A 24,704-nucleotide genomic window follows, 5' to 3' on the forward strand; every position below is an offset into this window, starting at 1 on the left:
ATGAATGTCGATTGCCAACGAAAGTATGGCTTTTTTTAATCCCCCATTTGTTGTTGTGATGTGACTTTCTCCACTCAAGTCAAGCACAACTTCTGACTGAGTGCCGTGTACAACCTTTGCACGTGTAGATCCATGGGGAATGGCAGAAGGTAAACGGCAAATCTGTGTTGGCTTTGCCTTTTTAGCACAATGTGCTTGCAATCACGGAAGAGTTGATGTGATTTTATTTTATGTTTCCCTTGTTTTGTGCAATCCTGGTTGCAAATTATACTGCATGCTGTTAGTTCCACCTCCGTTAAACGAGTTTAAATGACGGGCGCTTCACGAATATCACATGCCAGAAAAGATGTTTGTTTGAAGGAACAAATGCGTACATCCACTGTTAATAGTGAAAAAGGTAGAAGGTAGCTATTCGCTAATGCGGCTCGGAAGGCGGCAGACACATTTACAACCAGTGTAGCCTTGTCTGACCCAGGTGACACAAATGCGTGACACGTACTCACTATAGGTGATTGCACTACATTGTGTTTAAAACAACAAAACAAACGTGGATAACTGTTAGTCAGAGTATAACAGGGTGTACTTTAGTTGATTGACATCAATTGAGTTTATTATTTTAATAGAGAATGGGAAATCGTGTGGGATATGAAAGTCGCGTTTCCCATGAGCCTCAGATAACAATTTTAAGTCGATCATAAACTTGTTTTTTAATCATTCTCGGAGAATAACCTCACCATCCACCCTGAAATGCTTCACCCACGGAAGCTGCCTTGATTGGCTTTTGATGCACGCTACACATACGTCTTTTGGGGAGGCATCCACCTAAAAAATGGCTTAATTCAATGGCTAACTTCGTTGTTTTTAGGTTGTTGATCTGCTGACGCAAGAGAAACACGCAAATAACGAACTGCGCAACTACCTAAGCACACTCCTTGAAAAGATTGTGCTGAAACACCCCGATCTGCTTGAGAGCAAGTAGTCCTGGCATTTCATCTGCGCCTCTCGTGTCGTAAGGATAGGACGTTCATGCGCATCCTCTCCTCCCCTCTCCCATCCGCCACCCCCTTCGCCATTTCCCTCGTGTTTTTACCTCCATAACTAGAGCACACACTTAATTGGGCTTTCCTATTTTTTGTTTTGTTTATTTCCGTATTTTAAGAGTGTGTGTGTGTGAGTGCGTGCATGGATAGATGGTCTGCCTCAGTCACCCACTCACTTGAAGATGAGGTGGGAGAGACAGCCGCCCCGCTTCACGTGGATCACCAAGATGTGTAACGCCTTGAATATCATTGAAGTATAACATGTATGCATCCTAATACGATACTTCTCTCCATTCTTGTACATTTTCGATATGCCAAATAGGCTGGGCTGTCTCGACACCGCCACGTCGTCTACATGAGTACCTAGGGGCGTTTTCAATCGCGCCTGCGTCTGGTGCACGATCTCATTGCTAGAAGTGGGTTGTGTAAGCTACAAAGTGAACTAAAAGAAGTTGAACTGTGTGATTATCATCTCCCACTCCATTTATTGGTCACCTATCTATTTAATAAGGGGCAAAATGGGAAGCAATCAAAATTGCCACTTGTCACTCATTGTCGATTGTTGACCGCAAGTCAAATCATACAACTGGCGCTTCAAATGCCCTTTTATAACATCGAATGAAGTGAGAGGGTCTTGCACATCACATCTATTGACAAGTCATTTAACTTGAACTGCATCACATTCACCTCTTGTCCAGTTGTGATGGCCCTCAAGCAACCGTCCAATCCTATGCAGTTGGGCTAAATGGTGTTTGCCATTTGAATGTTTCCTTAAAATTTAGTAAACCATATTTTACTACCCGGACATCAATGAGTTGCACATCGACCATCGAAAGAATTACTCAAACACATTCTAGGCACAGACTGCCTCGGAGAAGGGAAAGACGCTAAAGCAAGTCGGAGTAAAACATGGCAGTATTCAAGTTCTCATAGAAGCAAGAAATGGAGCAGGTGAAAAGCCACGGTCTGCTGAATTCACGTATGACACAGAAATTTAGTGAGAGTACTTTTATCACAACACATGCCTGTTTTCTTTGTGTATACAGATTTTTAACAGTGGATAAGCACCGTTCCACGTGACCGACGTCCCACTGTAGCAGTGTGCATCACCCACCACTTGACTTTACCCAGTCCCTAATTTCTCTGCTAAATTTGCACGTTGGATAACTTTAAAATGAGGAAAGACTTAACGCAGCTTAAAGGTATTTCGACCTGTGACTGATGAAACAGTCCGACTGCTGTTGGCCAGGAAGCACTGGGGAGTCCAGACTCCGAATTGACCTCGAACTGACCGCCACGTCAAGCGCGCCGATCAAGGCAAGATACATTCACAACCACAAGTAACACGAAACAAAAAAATCAGAATACGCGCATACTTCATCAATGAAAAAACGCACTAGAACATAAAATGCTCCACTATTAAACTAACTCCGTTCATTTTCCTTCTTTACCAACCGCAGTTTCGAATCGTACCTCGCAATAACCTCACAGAATGCCACGGTACAAAGGTAGGTGGCAGTCATAGTAGGGATTGAAGTAAAAATTAGCTTTACACAGGTGCCTAAAGCGAAAGAAAGCTTGATCTGCCATTGGTGAAACTAAGTAAAAGCAATTTATAAGTCAGAGCTGAGAAAGAAATTTAACTACTATCAAAACAACCGCAAACAAATTTGCCCCTTTTCACGTGAAACAAACACCGGCGCGACTTAGGCCCTCTTTGAAGTTTACAGTTAAATGAAAAACCTAGAAAGTAGACAAGTGGTTTACTCATGTTGTTTGAGAGCTCAAAGCAGTAACATTGTCTGAGTAATAGAGCAGAGCAATAAAACTAACATACCTCAAGTGTCGGAAGCAAAGTAAATGTGTGACAGACAAGAATATTAGAGTGAACTAAAAAATCATGCACTGACCGTTGAGACGATAGCTGCCTATGTCCAACAACCCGATTCTGCTACTTGGACTTGTCATAATTATGTGACATGGGCTCTTTGTCCACTTATTTTAAAGTGTCGCAACCCAGTTGGTTGATTTTAAAACACCTGCTCGCAGTCAGAGGATAAGCATGCTGTGTTGCTTTTGGGCAGCAGCTGAATCTGTCAACCCGCTGGTGCCGCAGTAGAGCAAATAAACATCTCAACTTATACCGATTCTCCCCTGAAATTCTGGTAGCAAATACCTTAAAAGAATTTCAACGACAACTCAAGAGACCCCTATGCCTTAGAGACAAACAACAGGGGCTCCTCCACTTTTGAAGCCGTACATGGGCTATTACAGGGTTAATTGAGTCAAAAAATCACTGACTTAGTTGACAATGAAGCAAAACGTGAAGAATAAGAAAGCCCAAAAATTCACTAAAGCAAACATGCGACACTTACCGTATCCAACCCATCGACTCTAATCAGAGTGGATGATTAAGATGGTGCTATTAAAAACACAATGGTAGTCGGTAAGACGAGGTTCTGAGAAAATAATATACCACACCCGCCTAGCGCCTAATGGACTGTTAAGTATTTCCATAAAATAAATTACTGAGAGTGTCAATAACATCAGATAATGGTATATGGATGAGCCAACATTGGAAAAGCAGTTCGAATGCAGTAAAATGAGCAAAACAGTAACACTATCTTCAGGGCGTGATACTCTTAAATTTGTCGAAGCTCGTCTCCATATCGAACAAGAGTTGTCGACCCTGAGTGGGTGATAGCTCTTCTGATGCATCCATCGGTTCCATGACATCAAGCCTACAGAAAAGCACAAGTAGTCATGATATATCCTCATCTACTGCGACATGAAGGGATTAATGACGCTAAAAAGAGGCCCTGCTCAAAGAAGCTTTGCTCAACATCAGTTCAATTGAAAAAAAGACCCATTGCAACGTAGCTGGGTAACGGTACATCAGGCACCAAAATAACGTCACTTCTTCCCTTTAGAGGCCTTATTTTTTATCAAAATGAAGTAAATGAAAAGGTGACATTTAAAAGCGAACGGTAACCCAGAGGAGTAAACAGCTATGAAAGAGCACATATTAAGAGAGAAATTTGATGAAATTTAGGTGCATTTCTTTTTGCCGAAATGGCCTACAGGCTGCCTGAGTGACAAACATAGTGTAAAATTGGAATAAATACCAAAAAGTATTATCATAATTATCCTCAGTAATGCTCACACCACTGGTAGTGTGACAATCATGCTTGATCACATGACTCCTTGGTAAGAGCACAAGGTGATTCTTCATGTACTCCACACCGCTGCACAGTAGCCTCCGCGTTAAACTACACTCAAGAGATTGGAGAATTTGTGATGAACACAGTGGCAAACTGTTGCAAAGCTCTGTGCAAGTACTAAAAAAGAGAACTTTTGCGACTCGTGGAACTTTGCATCATGCACCCAGAACTATTTTTCCCCATTTCATGCCCGATAACAGCACAATGTGCGCCATGGAGAAGTTAAGGTGGTAAACATAATTTACACAGTAAAAAGCATTATTTCTAAAGCGTAGTATTAACGCCTCTAGGAGAGGTTCTTCTAGCAAGAGAGTAAAGTAGACGTCGACAGGTAAACACGCCCTACTTAATTCAATAGAGTAGAGGGTCCGCTCACCAAATTAACAAAGCAAAAATGCAGCATTAAGACGTATATTTGTAAGAAACTCACCAGTGCTTTATTCTCTTCTTGCCATCAAAGTCGGAAGGGATGAAGGAGAGGCCGTGCATACACTCCCAGAGATTGCGAATATCGGGCTGAATCTAAAATACCCCAGGCATAGCATTATCACAGTAGCCTCCAGACGATAATATTAACAGAAACTACTGCGAGTGCGGTATTTAACAATGATACTAAGTGGCACTCGCTTAGAAAGCTTGTAACAATCAGCATGCAATCATTCATACAGGCTTACTTAGGAAAGCGTGGCGAAGCAATTGCCAGCTAGTCGGATTGGCTATTTAGGAGGTAAAATAACACCGAAGCGACGTACCTGGTCCTTAGCTAATTGATCCATGTTTAGTCTGTCGATAGTGGTGATAAACAGCTACAGAGAAAAAGATGAGTGACACTGAGGAGTAAAGAAACAACGCGAATAAGCCTGGTGTTAAATACGACACAGCACAGTACCTCGGTACAGCGAATGAGAAGCTTTTTGTCACGATCTTCAATGGTGAGGCCTTCGTTGATGACTTTCAAGGCGCCAGGGCAATCCATCTAGCCAAAATACAAATGCGTAATATTTCTAAATGAACAAGATGACAAATAGATTGGTTTTGAAGGAAGGAAACGGGAGAAAGCAATGAAACGTTTACCTTGTATTTTTCCACAAATGACTCCACAGTCGAAAATTCGCTTTTGACTAACGAAAAAGCCCCTTTGAATTGGGATAATAACTTCCGACACGAAGTGGCATACCTAAAAAGTTGCAAAGCTAAAATTTGAGGACAGTACAAACATTTGTTTAAGTAATATATTCCATTTTTCAAAAACTCAATCATTTGCAGAAACTAACGTTGTCAAAGAACTGTTAAGCATATACATACATAAAAGCGGTAGTAGTTTCAATTCACGAAGTCAGTCAATAGAAACGCAAATGGGGGGACCTCAGGTAAAAGACCAAAAGGAATAAAGTCTAACAAATTGCAAAAAAATTAAAAGCAATCAGCAAAAACTTACTCTTCTTCCTTGATACAATCTTTAATATAGGCCTTTTGAAGAAACTGAAGCGTATTGATGAGGGCGTAGACTTCTGCAAGATTGCGGATTCTGCAATTATTGAAAAATGCACGTTACAAGAGTCTGCGTAAGAAATAATGAAGGCAAGAGCATCCAAAGTAAGTTAAAAGAAAGTAGCCAGTTTCAACAATACGCACAACTTCAAAGCTTATCAGTAGGATGAAAGGATGCAGGTAACAGCGCTGAGTTTCTAAAACATTTTAAAACCAAACTAGCACAGCAAACTCAATGTAAAATTAGGCGGATTAGCACCAGAGGTAGTAATTACGGCTAAGATGCGCCCATTTGACCAAGCGGTAGGAATGAGTAAGTACATTAAATGTATTCGGATAACTATGAAACAAGTGCTCACTTCTCCCGTTCGCTAGGTGTTTTCCATAGCTGCACTTCCTAGATACCATAGTTGCACTAAAAATGCTAGGATTTACCTCATACAAGTTCGCCATCGACGCCGAACGGTCAGATTACTAACAGCCAGCGAAAGTTTGAAGGGGTTGCAGGCTTGGGTAGATATACTAAACAAAAACAACAAATTGGGACAACAAAAAAAGCAAAAAAATGGGACATTTTGCTTCAACTTTTTTTGTTGGTCGTGTCCATGGCAAAAATTTCTACGAACAACAATAAGCTACTGAAGTACAGCACTAGGACCTCAAAACATTTATAAGGCTATGCATTACCACGCATAATTTCAGCTTTTAAATCTTTTGTTATTAAATTACTTTGCTTTTGAGTTGTGCAATGCACATTGTACATATTTTAAATGCACATATTTGCAAGCCCTTTAAAGTACGACTTCCTATATGTGCAAATAATTTCAACAATACTTACAGCGTTTAATTGTACAAAAAAATTAAAGTTTTATAAATATATAACTCTAATAACTGACTGGGCTCAAAAGTTATTACCCCAGGCAGCATCCTCCCAGCCACTGAGTTCTATTAAGCAAAATCGCAGTGATTTACTCAGAAAGACACCCCTTTAAAAGCATTTTCGTGTGTAGGCATTTTTCTTATTTTCCCGTCCTTTGTTAAGACGATTTGCATCACAGAACAGGGGAGACGCCGGCGTGTACCGGTGTGGCCCGAAAGATTTACCACCAATGTAACTGCAAGGGGGAGTCCTTTAGCACACACAAAACTGGAAACGCGAGGCCAAACAATACGTCTTAGCAAAATATAAAGTATATATTTACTTTTTAAAAATCAGGAATTCTTTTCAAATAAGCTTATGTATTATAGGATCATATCCTATGTCTAATCGCCTTGAATGGGGAATAATGCTCGCTAGTCTTACATTACTTTGTCTATTTTGGGGGGGAAAATTATTTTTTAACGTGATTTCAGCACTCTTTTTCGGTTGAACAATTCATGCATGACCCTGGCTCGCTTGCAGTAGGGCCTTTTGTTACGTTGATGTAGGTTGTCGCTGGCTAAATTGGTTGCGACTTGGTTTCATGCGTTAAGCCCATTTTGTGATAATACATCTCTAGTCCCTCCTGCAGTTTTGTCTATCTGATCAGTGGTCTTACTTTTGATGAAAATTTTACCTACAAGCAGGATTCCTTAAACATTTGCCCTCACTCCCTCAATTCATCTATGAGACTGATTAAACATTTTGGGAAAGGCTACATTTTGTCGTATGTACTCATCCCCTATTCGAAATCTGATGCAAAATCTTTGACTCCTATTCCAATAACTAGTGCAGTCAGGCTTTATGTGTATCGACTTTAGCTTCACTTTTCTTCCTTTTATGTAGTGTACACCCGTAATGCCTCACTTTTAATGTCATCGCGGCGCTTAGCGGATCTGATGCATCGCAAACAAGAAGAATTCGACGATGTCTTGAATTCCTTGACGTTCTCTTCTACCGCAGAAAATGACATAGGTGGCCTTGATGCGGCGCTGCAACGATTTGCTGAGCAAAAAGCCGAAGCATCTATGAAACGTCGAGGTCCGGTAAGAATATAATATGTATTTTATCGAGTATTGGACTCCTACCATCTAGTTTTAAAAGGACTCATAGTTTGCATTTAATCCGTGTAAATCAGATTCGCTCATCTGTACTTGTATATATAATTGTTCTTAAGGAAGTTTTGCCTTATTCCGTAGATTCAGGGTATCCCTGATGACGATCCTGAACCCATCCAGTTTGAACTGGCTGAAGATATTGTGGCGTCAACCGAAAACTTCTTTTATGATGCCGATTCTCCCTGCATTCTACCCAGTTCTACACCTTCACATATCAATGAGGAGGAGTTTGTTTTGCAGTCCAGACGCAAACATTCCCTGGGAGTTGAAGTGCCGTAAGCACATGTTGTTTTTTCCTAATTAGCTATTTCTTAAATCTTTTTAAGCTGTCTTTGAGACTTCTTCGTAACTGTCAAAGCCCTCCATCATAATCATTTGTGAAAAGGATTAAGTATTTTCTCTTTTTCGTGATTTTTGTGCTATTCTTTTTCGGTCTAATCATGAGGTTTATTCGAGTTTTTGGTGTTTTATTAGTCGTTAGAAATATGGGTACCCAAGTCTAAACTTTTCTCTGTTGATAATCAATTGGATGTGGCATTCTTTTCTGGATTCCCTGCGTCGAATCCAGTGGTGATGCTTATTCGATTTGAATAAGAAGTTACTGTGTAGCTTTGGGGCTAGGGCTAGAGTGCTGCTTAGTGCAGTCATATCTACTTCTTCTTTTTACCTCAAAGAGTGTCAAAACTAATTCGATTGGTGCCTTTTAATCTAGTTAAGCCCTCAAATTGTTGAGAGAGCGGCTTCTGGACGAAAAATTAATAAAATGGTCGGCCATTTTTCAACCCGTTTCAACCGCAGGGTCGTGTCGCATCAGTTTCCAACGTCAGGACTGTTTCTCAATTGGACATAGCATAGCACTTGAGGCCACACCTCTTATCTTGTTTCTCTGACACCGATGCTGTGTATTTGTTCAAGTTCCTTCGCACATTGATGCCAGTCCGCTCTCCGGAGTCGTTGAAGCATCATGCTGATGGGCAGTAGTTATTTCCGCCACGTGGCAGTTCGGGTGTTTTGACACAACAATAAATAGCGCTTAATTTTGATTACTGGTAATTTTCACGACAAATGGTCAACTTCCTGGAAAACTAATCTGAGCTATCTTTAAAGTCCTATCTTTTTGTAGAGTTTCTAAACTATCTTATGGTTGTGACGTTGCTATAACCACACAACGATTGTTCTCCTCGTGACACTTCAAAACATCTATAGCGGTCGTAACGAGGGTCAGTTCATGTCCTGACAGCGTTTATTCTATCGATGAGTAGAGAGTGTGTTCTTTGCTTTTTTCCAGTTCACATAGACTTAGCTGAAATCAGTGCTGTGTTGTTTTTGAAAATGGTCGTAGTATCTTCATCACCATCATCATCGTATGCATCTGTTATGTGCTTTGAACAAAAGAATGCGGGCTTTTTTAGTTGCCATAGCAGAAGACTTTTTACTGCCCTCGTAACTTTCAACTTCCCTTGGTCATATTTCCCTTTCATGCACCCTCAAGCCATTTTTGCACATCGTTTTACACTTTCCTGTGCCGTTTCGCTCAACCCTAGTGATTTTGTTATTTGCCAATAGGAATGGTTTACTGACACTAATCTTTAAGCGTCATTGCAATTAAAAAAATGTCACATGACTGTTGTGGCTAGGTTCGGAGCAAGTGGTGCATTTGTTTCTTTGTAAATTACACGAACAGATTCATCGAGTACGGGCAGACTCTGGGTACATCAATAATTTTTACATGGACTACCCCGCTCTGAATTACAGGGAGTAACTGCAAAATTGAAACCTCTTATTCACTTCAATAAGCCATACCATTACGGCGCTATGTTTATTAGTAGCGGACGAAATGCAGAGAGCCGGTTGTCTCGCCATTGAGCGGAAGTGAAACTCACGAAGTCTATGGGCCCATGCAATTGAATCTACAGTTAATCAAGGCATCAAACCACTACAGTTCGTGGCCTAATACTTGGAAATCTCGCGCATAATTTTTTCAACTTACCTTTTGTACCAAACGAGTGGACGAATAATGATGGATCTGGACAATACCAAAAAAGAAAGCTCTTGCTCAGCGAATTTGTGTTTTGTTCCTGTAAGGCAGTTTACAGTATCCACGCAGCACTTCTTGGAGAATGCTCAGCACGGGGAAATTATGGGTGACGAAAGCTAAATAACCCTTCTCCAGCAAATTAAGAATTGTTATAGAGATTATGTTGACCAATTGCTTAGAGAATCATTGTAAGCGACATGAAATGCGCTTGGCATGATCCAAGTCCTACAAGTGCTTTCATCTAAAGAGTATTTTCTTTAATGAGTTTTTCTCAGAGTAAAGCAGAGGATTTTTTCCTGCTTACGAAAATTGGGAAAGAAAGTCGAGCTCCACACTTCTGGTGCTTTATTTATAATTTGATACCATTGCTTACTTTGCCAAACTATCCGCTTTAACTGCTACTCATAAACTAGAAAAAGGTGTATGTTTGTCTCCATTTCAAGGGCACTCTAACGTTATTGTCGTAAACTCAACCAGTCCGTTTTCACCTTCTATTTGGATGCTATTAGCTATCGCAAATTGACAGAGTACGTATGCCGCACATACGTGACGTCGGGATGTTAATAGAGTTTTGCCTATTTCATTGTGCATGAAAGTTGGGCATAGTCCCAAAATTGTGAACCCATAAATTAATGCTGGACTACGGCTTTGCAAATATGCTTTGTTTTGCAAAGGACTTCAAGCACACTCAGCTGCAGCACGACATATGGCGGGATGTTACGGGCTCTTTGAAGACGACCATACATCCGTCGGTGACGATCTTGGGTGTGGTGGCTCCCAGCTCGCAGATAAATCATCCACCCCCATCACATTCAGCCGGCGCGTAAAGCGTCCAATTCTGAATGCTTGAAAAATGCGCGATGTGTCTTGAAATTGCATGGGACATGTTGCAGTTGTGAATATGACACGACTGTTTACAAATATTTTCAATTTCGGAACGTTAGTGCACACTGGCTATCCTAGAATGATTCAGGCCCGCTGACAAGTCTTCGTATGTTGAAGCTGCTTTGGAGGTAGTGGATAGAAGCTGAGCGGATAAATAAATGGATCCGAAAACCCTGTGTGTTGATACAAGTGCAGTATCCACTTCTAAAAATTTCCTTTTTGAAACTCCGATGCCTTAGTCTTGAACTTCCCTCTTAATACCAGCTGCGGTGATGTGTGGCCTCCTTTGTCATTTTCACCTGTGCTTTCAAGGAGTCCGTTAAGAGCATGCAGTCGTCAACAGAATGGTGGTCACAATGCAGAACTGCCCGCGTCGACAGGTTTTAGGGACTTGCGACTGCGGCGTTGGCGCCATCGACGTCGCACCGTCTCACTGATGGAGAGCAGTGGTGAGGCTCATAGTCTCCGCGTCTTCGTTTACCTCTCGCCGGTCGACATTCTCACCTATCTTCAGCGGCCCTTCCGTCGTTCTCTCCGCAACACCCCCGACTCCACCGACCCTGCTGCCTCCGCCGCTGTCTCCCTCCCCGATGTTCGCGTGGAGAATGGGTCTCTGCACTTTAAGTGCTGGGCTCCCTCCAGTTTGGTGGGTTTTTGCAATTTGGTTCACTTTGTTAGCTCTGAGTGTTGGAGCGATTGAAAGTGACATGATCGGAGCCACTCACGCCACCATGGTTACCTCAACTTGACGCAATAAATTGACGCGTTTTTTAATAATCTTATCATTTTGCTTTAAATGTTATGAAAAATTGGTCAGTCGTAAATGTTATGTCCTTTAAGTTAACCTACAGAAAATTTGTTCTTGTTCACCATTTCGGTCTACAATCTATGATTTTCCCCAATCAAGCATAAGCTCTGCAAGTTGCTCAAGAAACGGTAAATCCTGCCCCAGACACCACCGTTTATGCCTCGCTTTACTTTCCAACTATGTTCTCTATTTCGCATATGATCATGCGATCATCAAGTGCTGATTTTAATAATAAAAGGGGAAAGTTGTTACTCGATAAAACACTATCTCGGAAATGTGGAGGATAAAGATAAGGAATGATGAGGTTAAGCCAGTATCTCCGTTCCTCCCTCCCACCCTAACTAAAGTAAACATCGCCTCACGTATGAATTTTGCAGCAGTGTGAAGTCCTGTGCTGCCTTGATCTAATAAGATTGGAGCTTTCTCCTAAGAAGAGGCAAAAAATGTCTTTAAATCGCATGACACGATTATTCACAATGATTTGCAATTTTGGAGAGCTAGTTACACACTGCGTATCCTAGAATGATTCAGGCCTACTGACAAATTTTAGTATGTGGAGGCTGCTTTGGGGGTAAACAGAGCTAAGTGCGTAAATAAATGTGTATCAGAAGGTCGTGTGTGGCGGAATACACGTAGTCGTATTCACTTCCTAAAATTTGCTTTCTTTTTACAAACTCAACTGTCTTACACCTGAACGCTCTCGTTGCTCCCTTATGAATGTGTAGGAATTTGGGTTGCATAGCCAGAGCTTCAAGTCGTCTGATTAGAAGTATACTCGAACGAGACTAGTTAAGTACGCCTAATACGATAGGTATTTAATATGCCTTACAAGTAAGGAAATATAAGACTGGCTCACTCATCTAATGCCACAAATCACGGCTCCTACGGCCATCAATTTATCCAACCTTTTTTGCGTTCAGGTGTGTTCACCAAACCCCACCGGTTTGGACCTTGGGGGAGTTAACCGTGTGGTTGAATCTCAACCACGAACGCACAACACAACAAAGAAACCGAGAGAAGCAGAAGGGAAGAGAGACGTGCTGATGGTACCGGAGGCCGAGAGACTCGATAATGGGTTCGAGGCTGCAGAAGAAAAACAGGTCAGATGGCGTAGGAAAGAGCCTCAAAAAGACAACACCGTCTCTGCCGTGTCACATGAGGTGGAGGGCGTCTCATCGACTCTACGGGATGCAGAGACAGCCAGTATGGCACCGACAATCCTTTCAGTCAGCGAACCATTCGGAACGGAGTCTCCAGGGCTGACTTCTTCGCAGCCACCACCGTCACAACCTCCGTCGAAACCGAAAAGGGCAAAAAGGTCAAAACCTAGATTCTCCATGTTCAGGTAAGGGCTTTCTCATTCTATTTTTTGATGCGCTTTCTGTTTGGATTGATGCCATTTTTATGGACTTACCGAGATGTTTTAGCTAGAATTCCTCCTTGTTCTTTCACTCATTGTCATTGCACTCGGTTGAAAAACAGACCAAAATTATGTACTAGATGTGATCCAGTTTACATCAAAATCATTGTATTCCCTTGATTTGGGGAAGGTGAGTGCACCGATCATGTCAGAAGTTGCATTCTCCCTACTGCGTTGTTCTTATTTCTTTGATACTTTAATTTCTACACTTACATGGTTCCATCTTCATAATTTTATGTACGTAAGTATTGCTAAGTCTACTTTAAGTGTATTCATCCATTTATCTACCCATTCACCCATGCATCATACCTTGTTCTCACTTGACAGACTATATATGTTCGGTGGTGTTCTGGTGGCTCTTCTATCCTGCTGTTGGTTGCTCTCTCTCTCACCCTTCCTCTGGGGCGCAGTTGTGGGCAGTTTCGTGACTTATTGTGTCCTTCGTCTCTACCACCTTGCCATGGCCTTCCTCTACTACCCCTCCGAACGCTACCGCTGCTGCTTCACCGGCGCCTCACCAGGCGCGACTTGTTGCAGCCTACACAACTCTCTCCTCTCCGCTTGGCGACCGCCCTACGCGGGTCCCCTGGTGCTTCCGCAGCTGCGCGATCTGCAGGCCCCGCCAGTACCCCAACTGGCCGATGAGGACCTGCGATCTGGGCCCTCAAGTGGCCCTCTGGGTGAGTGTCTCGGCTACAAGCTGGACAAACACAATCGGCCGATCTACAGGGCCTGGATGAATGAGGTACGGGCTCCTCAAGCGTTAATGTGGTTTCAGTGTTCCTGCTTTTGTGTATCTTGGCAAATACATCCGCCTATGGCGGGTGGCTTCCCTCTGTAGCTCTTTAATTTACTACCCAACCAGTGAATACTGTACTGCGCTATGAAGACTGCATGAAGGAATTGGATTGGTCGTTAATATGAATGACAAGAATAGAATACTAAAGGGTCAGAGTGGTTAACTTCACAATTGAAACGTTTTTCATTGCGCTACTTTACTGCGTAGTCCTCTTCTTGTTCTCTGTGTGTCGTTCCATTGCTGCCTGTGGTTACTCTTCCGTTTAGATTAACTTAAATTATCTTTAATGCAGAAACGAAGATGACAATGTGAATTAACATCCCAGTGTACCTTTTTCATGGTAGTGCACGTCGTGGATTCAAATGGGCTTTTTAAATTAACACACCCTCTCCTCTACTTGGCTAAAAAGGCTGAATATTCCATAGCAAGTAACTGTTTTCATTAGGGGCATTTGACAGGAAGCGGTTTAATCAATCCCACATTACCAGTGTAGGGAGGAGCTAAATGCGATTTAATCAAGGGTCACATGGTGAACCTTTTCATGTCAGCAAAGTGCCACGCATGACCGATACGATTAAATAAACCTTCTTACTGAGGTATTGCTAGTACAAATAAAAGGTATGCGGTGTTTATTTTGGCCTGTTGCTCCCTTCCCTGTCCCCCATAGTACGATTTTTCGTCAGTTCTCGAAGACGAATTAGGTTGTCGCTGGAAGTGGTGCGTGCTCGTTTCTAGTCACCTTACAATCTGACTTTTGGATCAGAGCTGTAATGCACTCCATTTCGCATCGTGCCATCCTTGACTCTTTCGATTGGTCATTTCTACAATTAGTTGATCATGGTTTTGCTGTTAAATGGGCTGTCAAACCTAAACCATTAAGCGAAAGTTTGTCGTTTGTCAAAGTCTTGCCCAACACAACAATTGTTTTTTTGGCCTTTATCAAGTATGTTGTAGCACCCTGAGGCCTCTCTGCAGGCGAAGGAAGAAATGCTACTCGAGCAAAATATGTGTTGTCGACCTACAATAGGGCTCGGGGCTATTGGCATAGTTTGGACGTCATGCCGCCGGAGAAGGTACAATACGAGGCTCCCAAGTGGCCAGTCACCGAATCCAATAGTTAAATAAACAATTAATATTAAAATATGTACGTGTATGTTTTTGATGTGCTGTTTTAAGCTTGGCAACCAACTCCATCTCCATTAGTAAAGTTAGAATCGCTTTTCGGCGCTCAATGAGACTCGTCACTCTTTAATTGACGTTTGGATTTATGCCCTAAATCCTACCAACCTGCATACCTATCATTTCTTCGCAATTGCTTGTCTTTATGGGCTACGAGTGAGTGGAACCTTTTGATCTCACTGCGAGGCATTTCATTTTGTAGCACTCGACTCATTTTCGTCGCTTCCGTCGGCCAAAGTTAATCTATCATTTCTTCAGTAAGTGGTTTTAATGCGGGGATGCTAGCCCCATTTTATTTGTCCTCCCGGTATGTCGTGCTAGAGGACATTTCACTCCTAAATTCCTGAAATGCAAATTTGTCGTGTTTACAAATTCTGTCCAATCAGATTCGAAGGTTGATTGCCTCTTCGAGGTTAGGGTCAAATTTTGTTGTCACTGAATGCTAAAATGGGTCATGCCTTATCCATCTACTTTCTGTTGAAGTTGTGTAGAAATATTCTTCCATCTGGACATGTTTTGGTACCTTCAAAAAGTGCAATTTTTGACCCTAAGGATAGTAAACCGTCGCTTCAGAGAATCTCACAATGGAATCTTTGAAGTCAAAGATGAAGTGTCTCATTCTACAGCATTCAAATCATTTTTACCGCTTTTTGTTCTTTGATTTCGTGAGCGGAATTCTCCTCCAAGAGCCAACTTTAATACGGGTGCGGTGCTCTGATGGTGGTGCTAAATGTTTTGCCAATCTCAAGACGTTGTTATTATATATTAATAATAAGTAAAGCCGTTGGTTCAACGAATTGTAGCTACTTTTGAGGGGGATGTGAGAATCGCATCTCACCTACCTGTATCTCTCCCTCTCACCCACTGACAGATTGTCTCCTACTCGCCGGATACCTATCACATCAACAGCACACACTCGGTGTTTGTGACACTGGAGGGGACTCACCTGCGTATCCAACGTCCCCGAAAAAACGTTCCCCGACGCGCCATGTTCAATGTGCCGGTGCCGCCGAGCTGCGGAGTGCAGTTCATACATCAACGCATCTATGATATGCGCAAGGTCACCGTCTCCCTCCTGCCCCGTGGTCTTATAGAGAAGCGGTTATGGAGCAAGAAGTATCCCATCTGTCTCACCGTAAAAAATGAGCGGGTAGGCTCTCAGTCCGTTCCTTGACCTTTACTTTCTTTTTTGGGTCAAAATTATTTCCCATCTTGAGTCACACACTGTGCATTCCGGTGGCAGTCTTAACAACTTTCCTACCACTACCGCATGCACATGATGCTCCAACTTTCGTATGTGAACGCGACTGCCACAAATACTTGAAATACATTCTTTTTTAGCAGTTAATCATAACTACTAGTAGCACCAAATCGTGTATCAACTGAAATAATGAAGCAGACGTAGGACATTTTCGACCTAGAGTTAATTCTACTCTTCATTTTTCAGGTGGCATGTACAGTGAGCAAAAACGTGACTTGTCACTGGGGCCATATTGGAGTAATGTAACAATTAGGCGGCTGTAGTGGTCAAATCGTTTTTTTAGTAACGAAAGTGTTATTGTGTGCCTCTACCATGGCTTTTGTTCTTATCCTTACCGAAAAGTGCTATTAGGCGGCTTGCCAATTCTCAGCCATTAAATGTAAGATTGCATCTTCTAACAACTGACTTCAGTAATCTGGCTGGTTTGTCGGTTTGCTTTATAAAAAACGAGTCAGTGCAGCAGCAAAACCCAGCTCCTCCATGATGAGGTAAGTAAATTCTTCTAGCGTCAAGTGGAACTGATTAAGCCCTGCCTGTCTACTTACTGTCTAGATGTTTTCCGAAATCCAAATTCCCAATAATTCGACATAAAGTGTTAATATGCATTCGTCTCTGGGGTGTGGTGTTTTGCAATGTAACCTTTAAGATCACAGATGAGGTGCCTCGTTTTACGCCTTGAAATTCGACTTACAACTATCAGTTAAAAGCCGCTTGTATCAAGTTCACGGATTCCACTTTACCTTGGTACCTTTGACCATTTTTCATTATACGTCACAGCCATCTCTTCTTCATTTTCACTTTATTCTGCCGATACTTTGCAATGGATTGTAAAAAGGTGATAGCTTCGTGAACAACTAGCATTAATGAGTAAATTGCCTTTCCAAGGTTGTATAACCCCAAAATTGAGTTTCTTTTCTTGCTGGTTCCATAACAGTTATCGCTATCGTGAATTGTAGAATGCACCACCAGTCACTTTGGAGGACAACAGTTGCAATGTCATACCCTCCAAGGTAGTTGCAAGATCCCGAGCGCAGCCTTTGCGTAGTCCTTCAACCTATGGATTTGTCACGATGCCAGACCACGATGAGGCGCTTTCAAAGGCATCAGTGCCATCTTTTCCGGATGACGGCTCGGCCTACTCTGTCTCCACCAGTCGTTTTCTTCGTGTTTCCACCAGCCCCGGTATCGTTTCCGGCAATGCGATGATGGAGAATGTGGCCTCGCCACTGCAGGATCCTCCCGAAGACTTTCTCCTTGTTCGGCACTCCGATTTGGACGAGAAGATCTACCTCTTTGCACGGACCTGTCGCGAAAAGGAGGCGTGGTTCCGACGCCTCAGAGGCGCCTCCATTGGGAGACCACTTCTAACCACCACTCAGCAGGCAAGCCGCTATTCTCATCGTTCTTTGACATTTGCTTTGTTCTCAAATTGGGATGTTTTATCAATGGCACAGAAATCCGATCCTCCCTCTTCCTTTAAGTCATCCTCTTACCTTTCTTGCAGTCATCCACAAGCAAAGCATGCACGAAGGGCGTTTAAATCTAATGAAGGCATAAGAGATTATAAGAGAAGAACAATTTTTACGTAGTGGATACACCACTTATTCCTACACACACGGTTCTCGAACACATTTATTTATTCACTTACCTCAGCTTCAACCCACTACCTCCAAAGCAGCTTTGACATACAAAGACTTGTCAGTAAGCTTGAATCACTTTAGGATAGCCAGTGTGTACTAACTTTCCAAAATTGTGAGTCTTTCGGAACAATCGTGTCATGTTTACCGTTGCAACAGAAAGATCTATGTCTTACCTAATCTCACGACGGATTATGCAATGCTCAAGCAAGTAACACGTTTGTAAATATTGCCTCTTCTCTCTTCTTTTCGTTCAAGCAACGTCTCTACTTTCCTCGCAGCGTTTTTGTGTGCCATTCGGCTCTAACGCACAAAGCATTTATTATTGCCTCGGCAAGCTACAAATGTCTAGGCCGCCTTGTTCTTGGTGTGTGCTTTATTACACAATCGAGTAGTGTTGATCTACACACGCGCTTAATTTTCCTGTTGCCATCGTTCAAGTAAATTTTTGCCTTTTAAAACAAAAGAAAACCCGCTTACTTGCTTAATGGAGCGATAATGAACCGCACTTTCATCACACACCTATACGTGGGCCTTGATCTTCTGTAGGCATTCAAGCAATTACTGACGCCGAGCACATCCGCGATGAAGGCATCCGCTTCCTCACCATCGGTGCGAACTAGCTCTTCCTCCACAGATGTTACCACGGTAGCAGACTCATCTGCCACTGTGGAGGAGGGGGCGGCCACCGCTTCCTCAGTCGGCCTCCGTCACTGCCCCTCATGTACCTCAGCTTGCGATTCCGACGCTGAACTGCAGATGGCGTACCTGCGCCACATGGCCAAATTCATGCCTGCCTCGTGGCTTCTGCGCGCCAGCCAGGCGTTGAAGTTGAACCTCAATTACGTGAGCTGTGACAGCCAGGTGCCGTGGCTTAACGCCCTCATCGGACGTCTATTTTGGGATTTCTTACGACACGAACTCTGGCTCAAACGTGTGCAAGAGAAGATACAGGGGAAATTGAAGAAACTTCATGTTAGTTCATCTCTTGCTATCGAAAATCCTCTTTCAACTTTCATGATGACTAGGCGGGTTTTGTGACCTAGATCCCTGTCAGAGATTCTCATCACCCTATGAAACATGCATTCTTCTATTTTGACTTGCTCATTGATTCCAGTCTGTAAACAGGGGGGACGTTTGAAAATAGCATATTTTTTAACTCATAGAAAAGGCTATTTTGATGGTTACTAGGCTGTGACCACTGCTACTACTATATGGCATTTAAAATAGCGCGGTTAAGGTCATTTTGGTAATGCATGCCTTAAAATTTCGACTTGAGCTGTTACCACATCGAGTTCCCGGTCGGAAATAATGAACTCATCGAATTTCTTTTCAGTTTTTCATTAGCCATTGGAATGGATCCTTACCATTCAGTCTCTTAAGGTTGGTTTTAGTAGTTGGATGATTTTGATGCTCTGTCAATTAAATGCCACATTTGGGAAGAAAAAATGGCTTTTAGATGAGTTTTTATTTGATAGCCTGGTACTAGTAGACACTTCAATCGGTGCTTTGTTGGCTGCATAGTGGTTTGCGCTGATGGTCAACTAAATATTTTGTGTATGTGCGGTTCGCTTGGATTGGTTGCTCCTCAAAAACCGACAAAGAAGAGTTGAACTTATTTCAAAATGGAACCTAAATTGTTCAAATTAGTACGAATGAACCTACTTTGAGGTGGGTAGTAACTAGCATCGCAGTCATCAAATCGGCCTCTCTAGGCTGCCTCCTCATTCCTTTGTTCATTGTCTCCACTTTCAGTTGCCCTACTTCGTAAATGAACTGACTGTAACGAGTGTAGACATGGGCACGGAGTTACCAGTGATCAGAAATGCTGGAAAACCGTTTTTGGACAACCAGGGACTGTGGATTGAAGCGGAGGTTGTTTATGCTGGGGGTTTCACAGTCTCCCTTGAAACCAATGTGAGTGGCCTCCATTGCCTGGTTATGTGGGTAGAGCCTACTGATTAGATTAAATCACCGTCACAATCGCCATCCCTTTTTAGATCAATCTCATGAAATTGCGTGATAAAACTTGGCGTCCAAACGGAGCCGTTGGTTCAAGTAAGTGAACTTGTGCTTTAACCTACACCTCCAGAGAGCATAGACACCATCTTGGGTAGTTAAATCGGCCATATAGTTAGGAGTAAGAATCGGCGTCTATGCTTCTCGAAGGTTTATGTAAAAAAGGTAGTACAGGAAAGACTTTTATATTATTTTGAATATAGCAGCAAGGTTAATGCTGTTTATGGGTGAGTTGAGGTGAAATTGTGTGATAACACCTCTCTTCCCTTCTTATTCACCTTAAGGTTGTCCTCGCATCGAAGTTGGTTTACTAGGAAATAACTAATGAACGTAAAAGTTAGAATATTCTGGATCTTTGCAGGCGTCGTTTTTACACCTTTTTTTCTCTCCGTTAAAGTCCCCTCGTAGATTTACTTGCTTTATACGCACGAGTTTATAAATATCTCATCTTTAGGTTTGTGCTAAGTAGTTCGGATTTCACAGCATGTTACCCTGATTCCTGACCTACGACCTTATTTATGCCCAGTCTTTCTGGTAGCTGTTGCACAACTGCAATTTTGGATGTCTTTTCTCAGCCCACCTTGGTTTCTCTGTGATATTAGCCTATTGTAACATAGCCTAACACCTCGATTTTCTTCGCCAAAATAGAACCCCTCCCACAACCACCGTCGGAATTTGGCAGTGCGGGTGCGGCTATCAACAACAATGCAGGCAGTGTGACCACGGACTACCCAATCGAAGGTGGAAACGCAGATGGAACAGGGCGGAGCATGGCAGCCTTCCTCTCAGATGAGGAGGACAGTGCCGACTCCTCCACGGACAGCGATCGGGAGAGTGCGCTCACCAATGCCTTTGCTTCTATTCTTCCCACTGCCGTCGCCGTAGCCGCACCCTCCACCTTCCCCCCTGCGGCGCCCGCCTCTCCTGACGCCAAGTCGACTGACACTCAGCGATTTGCCTTCACACCTGAAGAAAACAACGACCTGTCAGCTGCACCGCCTTCTCCCTTTATCTCTCCCCCTCCTTGAGCCGTATATTTGCATCCCTTCTCTCTTTCAGGCAAAGGCCGAAGCGGCGATTGTACCGCATAATGGATAAGATCACCCGCTCCTCCTACTTTCAAAAAGCGGTCGACAGCAAATTTGTGCAGCGTGGCATGGAGTATGTCTCAAATAAAGCCATCAATCTCCAGCTGGAGGTAAGTGAGATCACCCTCTTCCATTTTTCTCTTTTAAATCTGAGGAGTACTGATACAACTATTCTACTGTGTGCGGTATTATTTGCGAGATAAAAGATGAAAATGATAAGGATGGCTATTTCGAGGTTTTATTAGTCCAATGGACGAACTCACTTTTTCCCACCCACTCTTGCAGTGAACCAATTGTCTTCGAATATTTCTGGGTATATAAATAACGGCGCTCCACTGATTTGTAACTATTTCACGACTAGAGCCACGCGCAGTATGATGGGGAGCTATAACTAAACACACGGTCCGCTGAGAAATGTACTGTACTATCCCCATATCAGTGTACTAAATCACCGTGTGTGGCCTTAGCGATTAGGTCAGGGTTACGACACTGGTACTTTTACTAATTTTTTTTTTGCTAAATGCCTCTTTTTTCTACCCGATTTGAAGGTGAGCACGCTGCACGGCACCTTGGTGTTGAATCTCCCACCACCGCCCAGCGACCGTCTATGGTATGGCTTTCGCGGCAATCCAAATCTTCGTTTCAAGTTAAAACCCAAATTTGGCGAGACGCTTGTGACTATTCCTCGATTCCTTGAGATTTTGGAGAAAAAACTCATTTTGGAATTTCAGGTAGTCATGCACGCCTTTTTTCGGTATTACAGCCCCAAACTAAATTACGGCTTGGTAGTAGTGTCTAATTCTCCATTTCTGACTGATTTAAATCTTTGCGTTTGCGGGATGTTAACTAGCAGAATATTTTTGCAGAACATTTAGATTCTCATGTACTGAGTAGGTGTCATGGAATCAAGTTATGTGAGAAAGTGAAAAATCTTCCCATGTCATTGTTGATCATGATTGATTAATTAGCCCCTCCTGTCGGGTCATAGATTAAAATGCGTTCGAACGACAAGCATCCGTCCGAATGTTTCACCATAATCAAATTCTGCTTCCTCGTGACGCCTATGTGGTACTCTTATTGTTTACATTGTGTCGGTGGCCCCAGTACCGTGGCTTCGACCCTAAATTTAATAGGGGGCAGTTACATATGGAGAATTTCAGAATTCACGGATGATTAAAAGTCTTGGTCTATCCAGTCTATCTACATAGGATAGCATTTAGCAGCGCTCTTGCTCAAATGCTCTCATTTTGCCTGCGTAGTGTCCATCAGTTGAGGGAGTCAGCCCCACTCATTAACACCCGGCCAGAAAAGGCTTTAACTACCTTTTGTGTTTTGCAAAGAAATATTAGCAGAGTGGGAACAATATGATCCACTAAGAAGTTTAATGTAATAAGCCATCCACCGAATCATGGTTTATGCCAATTACAAGTGGCTTCTTCCAGTCGCTAAATGAATACCCTTATTAGTTTTATCCTCTCTTTTTTCTCTGGCACTTACACGTCCCCTGTATAACTCAGAGCCAACTTCACTACTTGCAGTGTTTCTCTAACTTAGACGTTAATCGGACTGAAAGGGTCACAATCGGTTATTAAACCATATTTGAATTATTTTGGTTGGCTACCATTGTAGAGAGTTTTCGTGCTACCCAATATGGACGACCTTGTCATGCCGCTGCTGATACCGGAGCCGATTCTAAGATGTTCACAAACCTCGGAAGCTATGACGAGTACCACGCACTGTGATGAAAGATCTTTTGGTGGATCGTTAGCCTCACAACAGGAGGGTGAAGCCGCTGCCTTATAACGTCCCGCATTTGCAAATCAAGCACTCAAATCCCCCTCCTATGGACCTGGTGACTGTGGTCTCCTTTTTTCACCTTCATGGTATCTCCCCGCCCATGCATAAGCACTCCAACTACTAGCTTTATTTTGGCTACGTTTATGAAGTGTAAGCGGTCATCAAAATTTATTTTCTCTTATTAAAATAAAACCTTGTGAACCGCCCAAAATTTGTGACACACTAGCATTCTGCGGACTAATTCCTATCAGAGTTGTGCGTTGCTTATAACCCGTCAGAATGGAGAAGTGTTGACGGTAGTAATTAAAGCACCACTCGCGAAAAACCCAGACGCAATGGGCGATTGTTTGCTAGACTGAACCCCGCCTCCGATTGGATGCAAAATACATTGTTACTGAGGAAACCGAATCCTTATTGATAAAATAGCATTAATTTATCAAAATTAATAAAACGAGCGTTTGGCAAAGTATGGAACTGCTCCATTCGATTAGGGGGCGAGACGTTCGCAGTACCAGCCCTCCTCGCAGAGCTTTGAAAATTTGCAGACCTGTTTATCCTCATCCGGTCGGAAGAACAGGACACGGTCATGAAGACGTGAAGTTTGTCCCTGCCAAAACTCCATTCGATTGGGCATGACCGCATAGCCGACCCTGTGATAAAATTTTGGCGGATAGCATCATCATCAGCATAGGCTACTAGTAAGGCAAGTTGGTCGTGCAGCACCTACCAAGTTTCCGGCTTTTGAATATGTTCAAAGTCCTTGAATTCCTTTTCAGCTTCTTTGAAATCATGTAACATTTTCTAAGAAAATGTGACCAACACCTAGTCAAACATTATGTACGCATTAGTAGGAGTGAAATCACGATAATGAAAGTACCTGATCGGATTCAATGGGTTGGCTCTGCTTACTAATATAAGCAGCTATTTGGCTTGGCTTGGGACGGGAGTGAAAGTATTCCTCTGCCTCTACGTTAGGCAAAAGATTTGCCTTCCCTTCAATTCGTACCTAAAATTTGAAACCGAATTGCCTGAAAAGGCGGTAGAGTGCACAGAATGAAATAAGTTGCAAATACCTGGCGGTTCATGGGCTCCCAGTAAAAAAGGAGACTAACATTTGGATTATGTGTCTAAATCTATGGGTGAAAAACAAAGAGGATTACAATGTCTTGTCCTTTATGGCTCACAGAATTTGTATAAAAATGAAAACCTCGGTCATCTAGACCTTTCAAAAGAACGCATCTTGAACTGGGGCGTCCAGACCTAAGTATCTAGTCGAACAGAGTAAGCAAGTACTTTGAAACAGTTGACAGAACCATAGCGTTTGCTTCGTACAACCCAGGACAAGTAATTGCTTCTTCAAACCACGCTTGAAACTGCTTCATTGGATGTTTCAATGTGATATTGCTATCATACAAGCGATCTGACTCCTTTCGATAAGGAACTCGCAAAGCTTAAAAAATAAGTCAGAAAAAAAGACGCCAACTTTTCAAGTTCAGATAAGCCATTTCACCCAAATGCCTAGTTTGCAAATGCACCATAGTCAGGACAGGCACTTTAAACCGGTACCAATTTAAAATAACCAAATCTCAAGGATACTACCCATTCATATAGATCCTGCCTATTTTTCAAAAAACGTGTCATATTACATTATTTTCTACGCATTAATAATATTAGTTCACTGCAAATCCACTTACAAATGTTTTCTTATTCAAAAGTTTAAATCATAAAATTTTTTGATAAGAGTAATAAACTAGGTTGTATTTGCTAAACTCAATGCAAGACACCTCTCTGTATTTTAATGATTTCTTGATAAACGCTGAGTTAAGGAAAACTGCCGCGTATAATTTACTTATTTTTGTCCACTTAATAACATCTTAAAAGTTGAACTGTTGGCACCTGCCGGCACCAAATCTCCTTAAGAATAAGTACTTTTACCAAACTTGCCAGTAATTTAAAACCCAATTCTTCTTATCTCTTCATTTCA

At 42.5% G+C, this 24,704-nt stretch overlaps 3 protein-coding genes across 3 annotated transcripts; 1 reads left to right on the forward strand and 2 right to left on the reverse strand. All coding sequences in view use genetic code 11, as the record gives it.

Moving 5' to 3' along the window:
• Positions 1-3,666: 3,666 nt before the first annotated feature.
• EGR_02821 (Vacuolar protein sorting-associated protein) lies at positions 3,667-6,205 on the reverse strand (the record flags this gene model as incomplete). Its single annotated transcript, XM_024492070.1, has 8 exons — positions 3,667-3,781; positions 4,692-4,783; positions 5,014-5,067; positions 5,151-5,237; positions 5,336-5,438; positions 5,700-5,789; positions 6,112-6,149; positions 6,188-6,205. 8 exons carry the CDS (start codon positions 6,203-6,205, stop codon positions 3,667-3,669), a joined length of 597 nt encoding a protein of 198 aa, XP_024353564.1.
• A 1,338-nt stretch (positions 6,206-7,543) lies between these two features.
• On the forward strand, positions 7,544-22,726 carry EGR_02822 (Testis-expressed sequence 2 protein; the record flags this gene model as incomplete). Its single annotated transcript, XM_024492071.1, has 15 exons — positions 7,544-7,717; positions 7,871-8,059; positions 10,502-10,650; positions 11,025-11,358; positions 12,441-12,838; positions 13,268-13,685; positions 15,790-16,068; positions 17,136-17,615; positions 18,366-18,791; positions 19,572-19,733; positions 19,817-19,874; positions 20,484-20,820; positions 20,895-21,033; positions 21,472-21,654; positions 22,553-22,726. The coding sequence occupies 15 exons, from the start codon at positions 7,544-7,546 to the stop codon at positions 22,724-22,726; spliced, it is 3,900 nt and encodes a 1,299-aa protein (XP_024353565.1).
• Positions 22,727-23,207: 481 nt separating this feature from the next.
• On the reverse strand, positions 23,208-24,258 carry EGR_02823 (Pyridoxine-5'-phosphate oxidase; the record flags this gene model as incomplete). The annotated part of the gene is made up of 6 exons (XM_024492072.1): positions 23,208-23,370; positions 23,448-23,521; positions 23,598-23,726; positions 23,881-23,980; positions 24,014-24,170; positions 24,204-24,258. 6 exons carry the CDS (start codon positions 24,256-24,258, stop codon positions 23,208-23,210), a joined length of 678 nt encoding a protein of 225 aa, XP_024353566.1.
• Positions 24,259-24,704: the final 446 nt, after the last annotated feature.

Source organism: Echinococcus granulosus (assembly GCF_000524195.1).
Source record: "Echinococcus granulosus chromosome Unknown EG_S00013, whole genome shotgun sequence".
NCBI lineage: Eukaryota > Metazoa > Platyhelminthes > Cestoda > Cyclophyllidea > Taeniidae > Echinococcus > Echinococcus granulosus.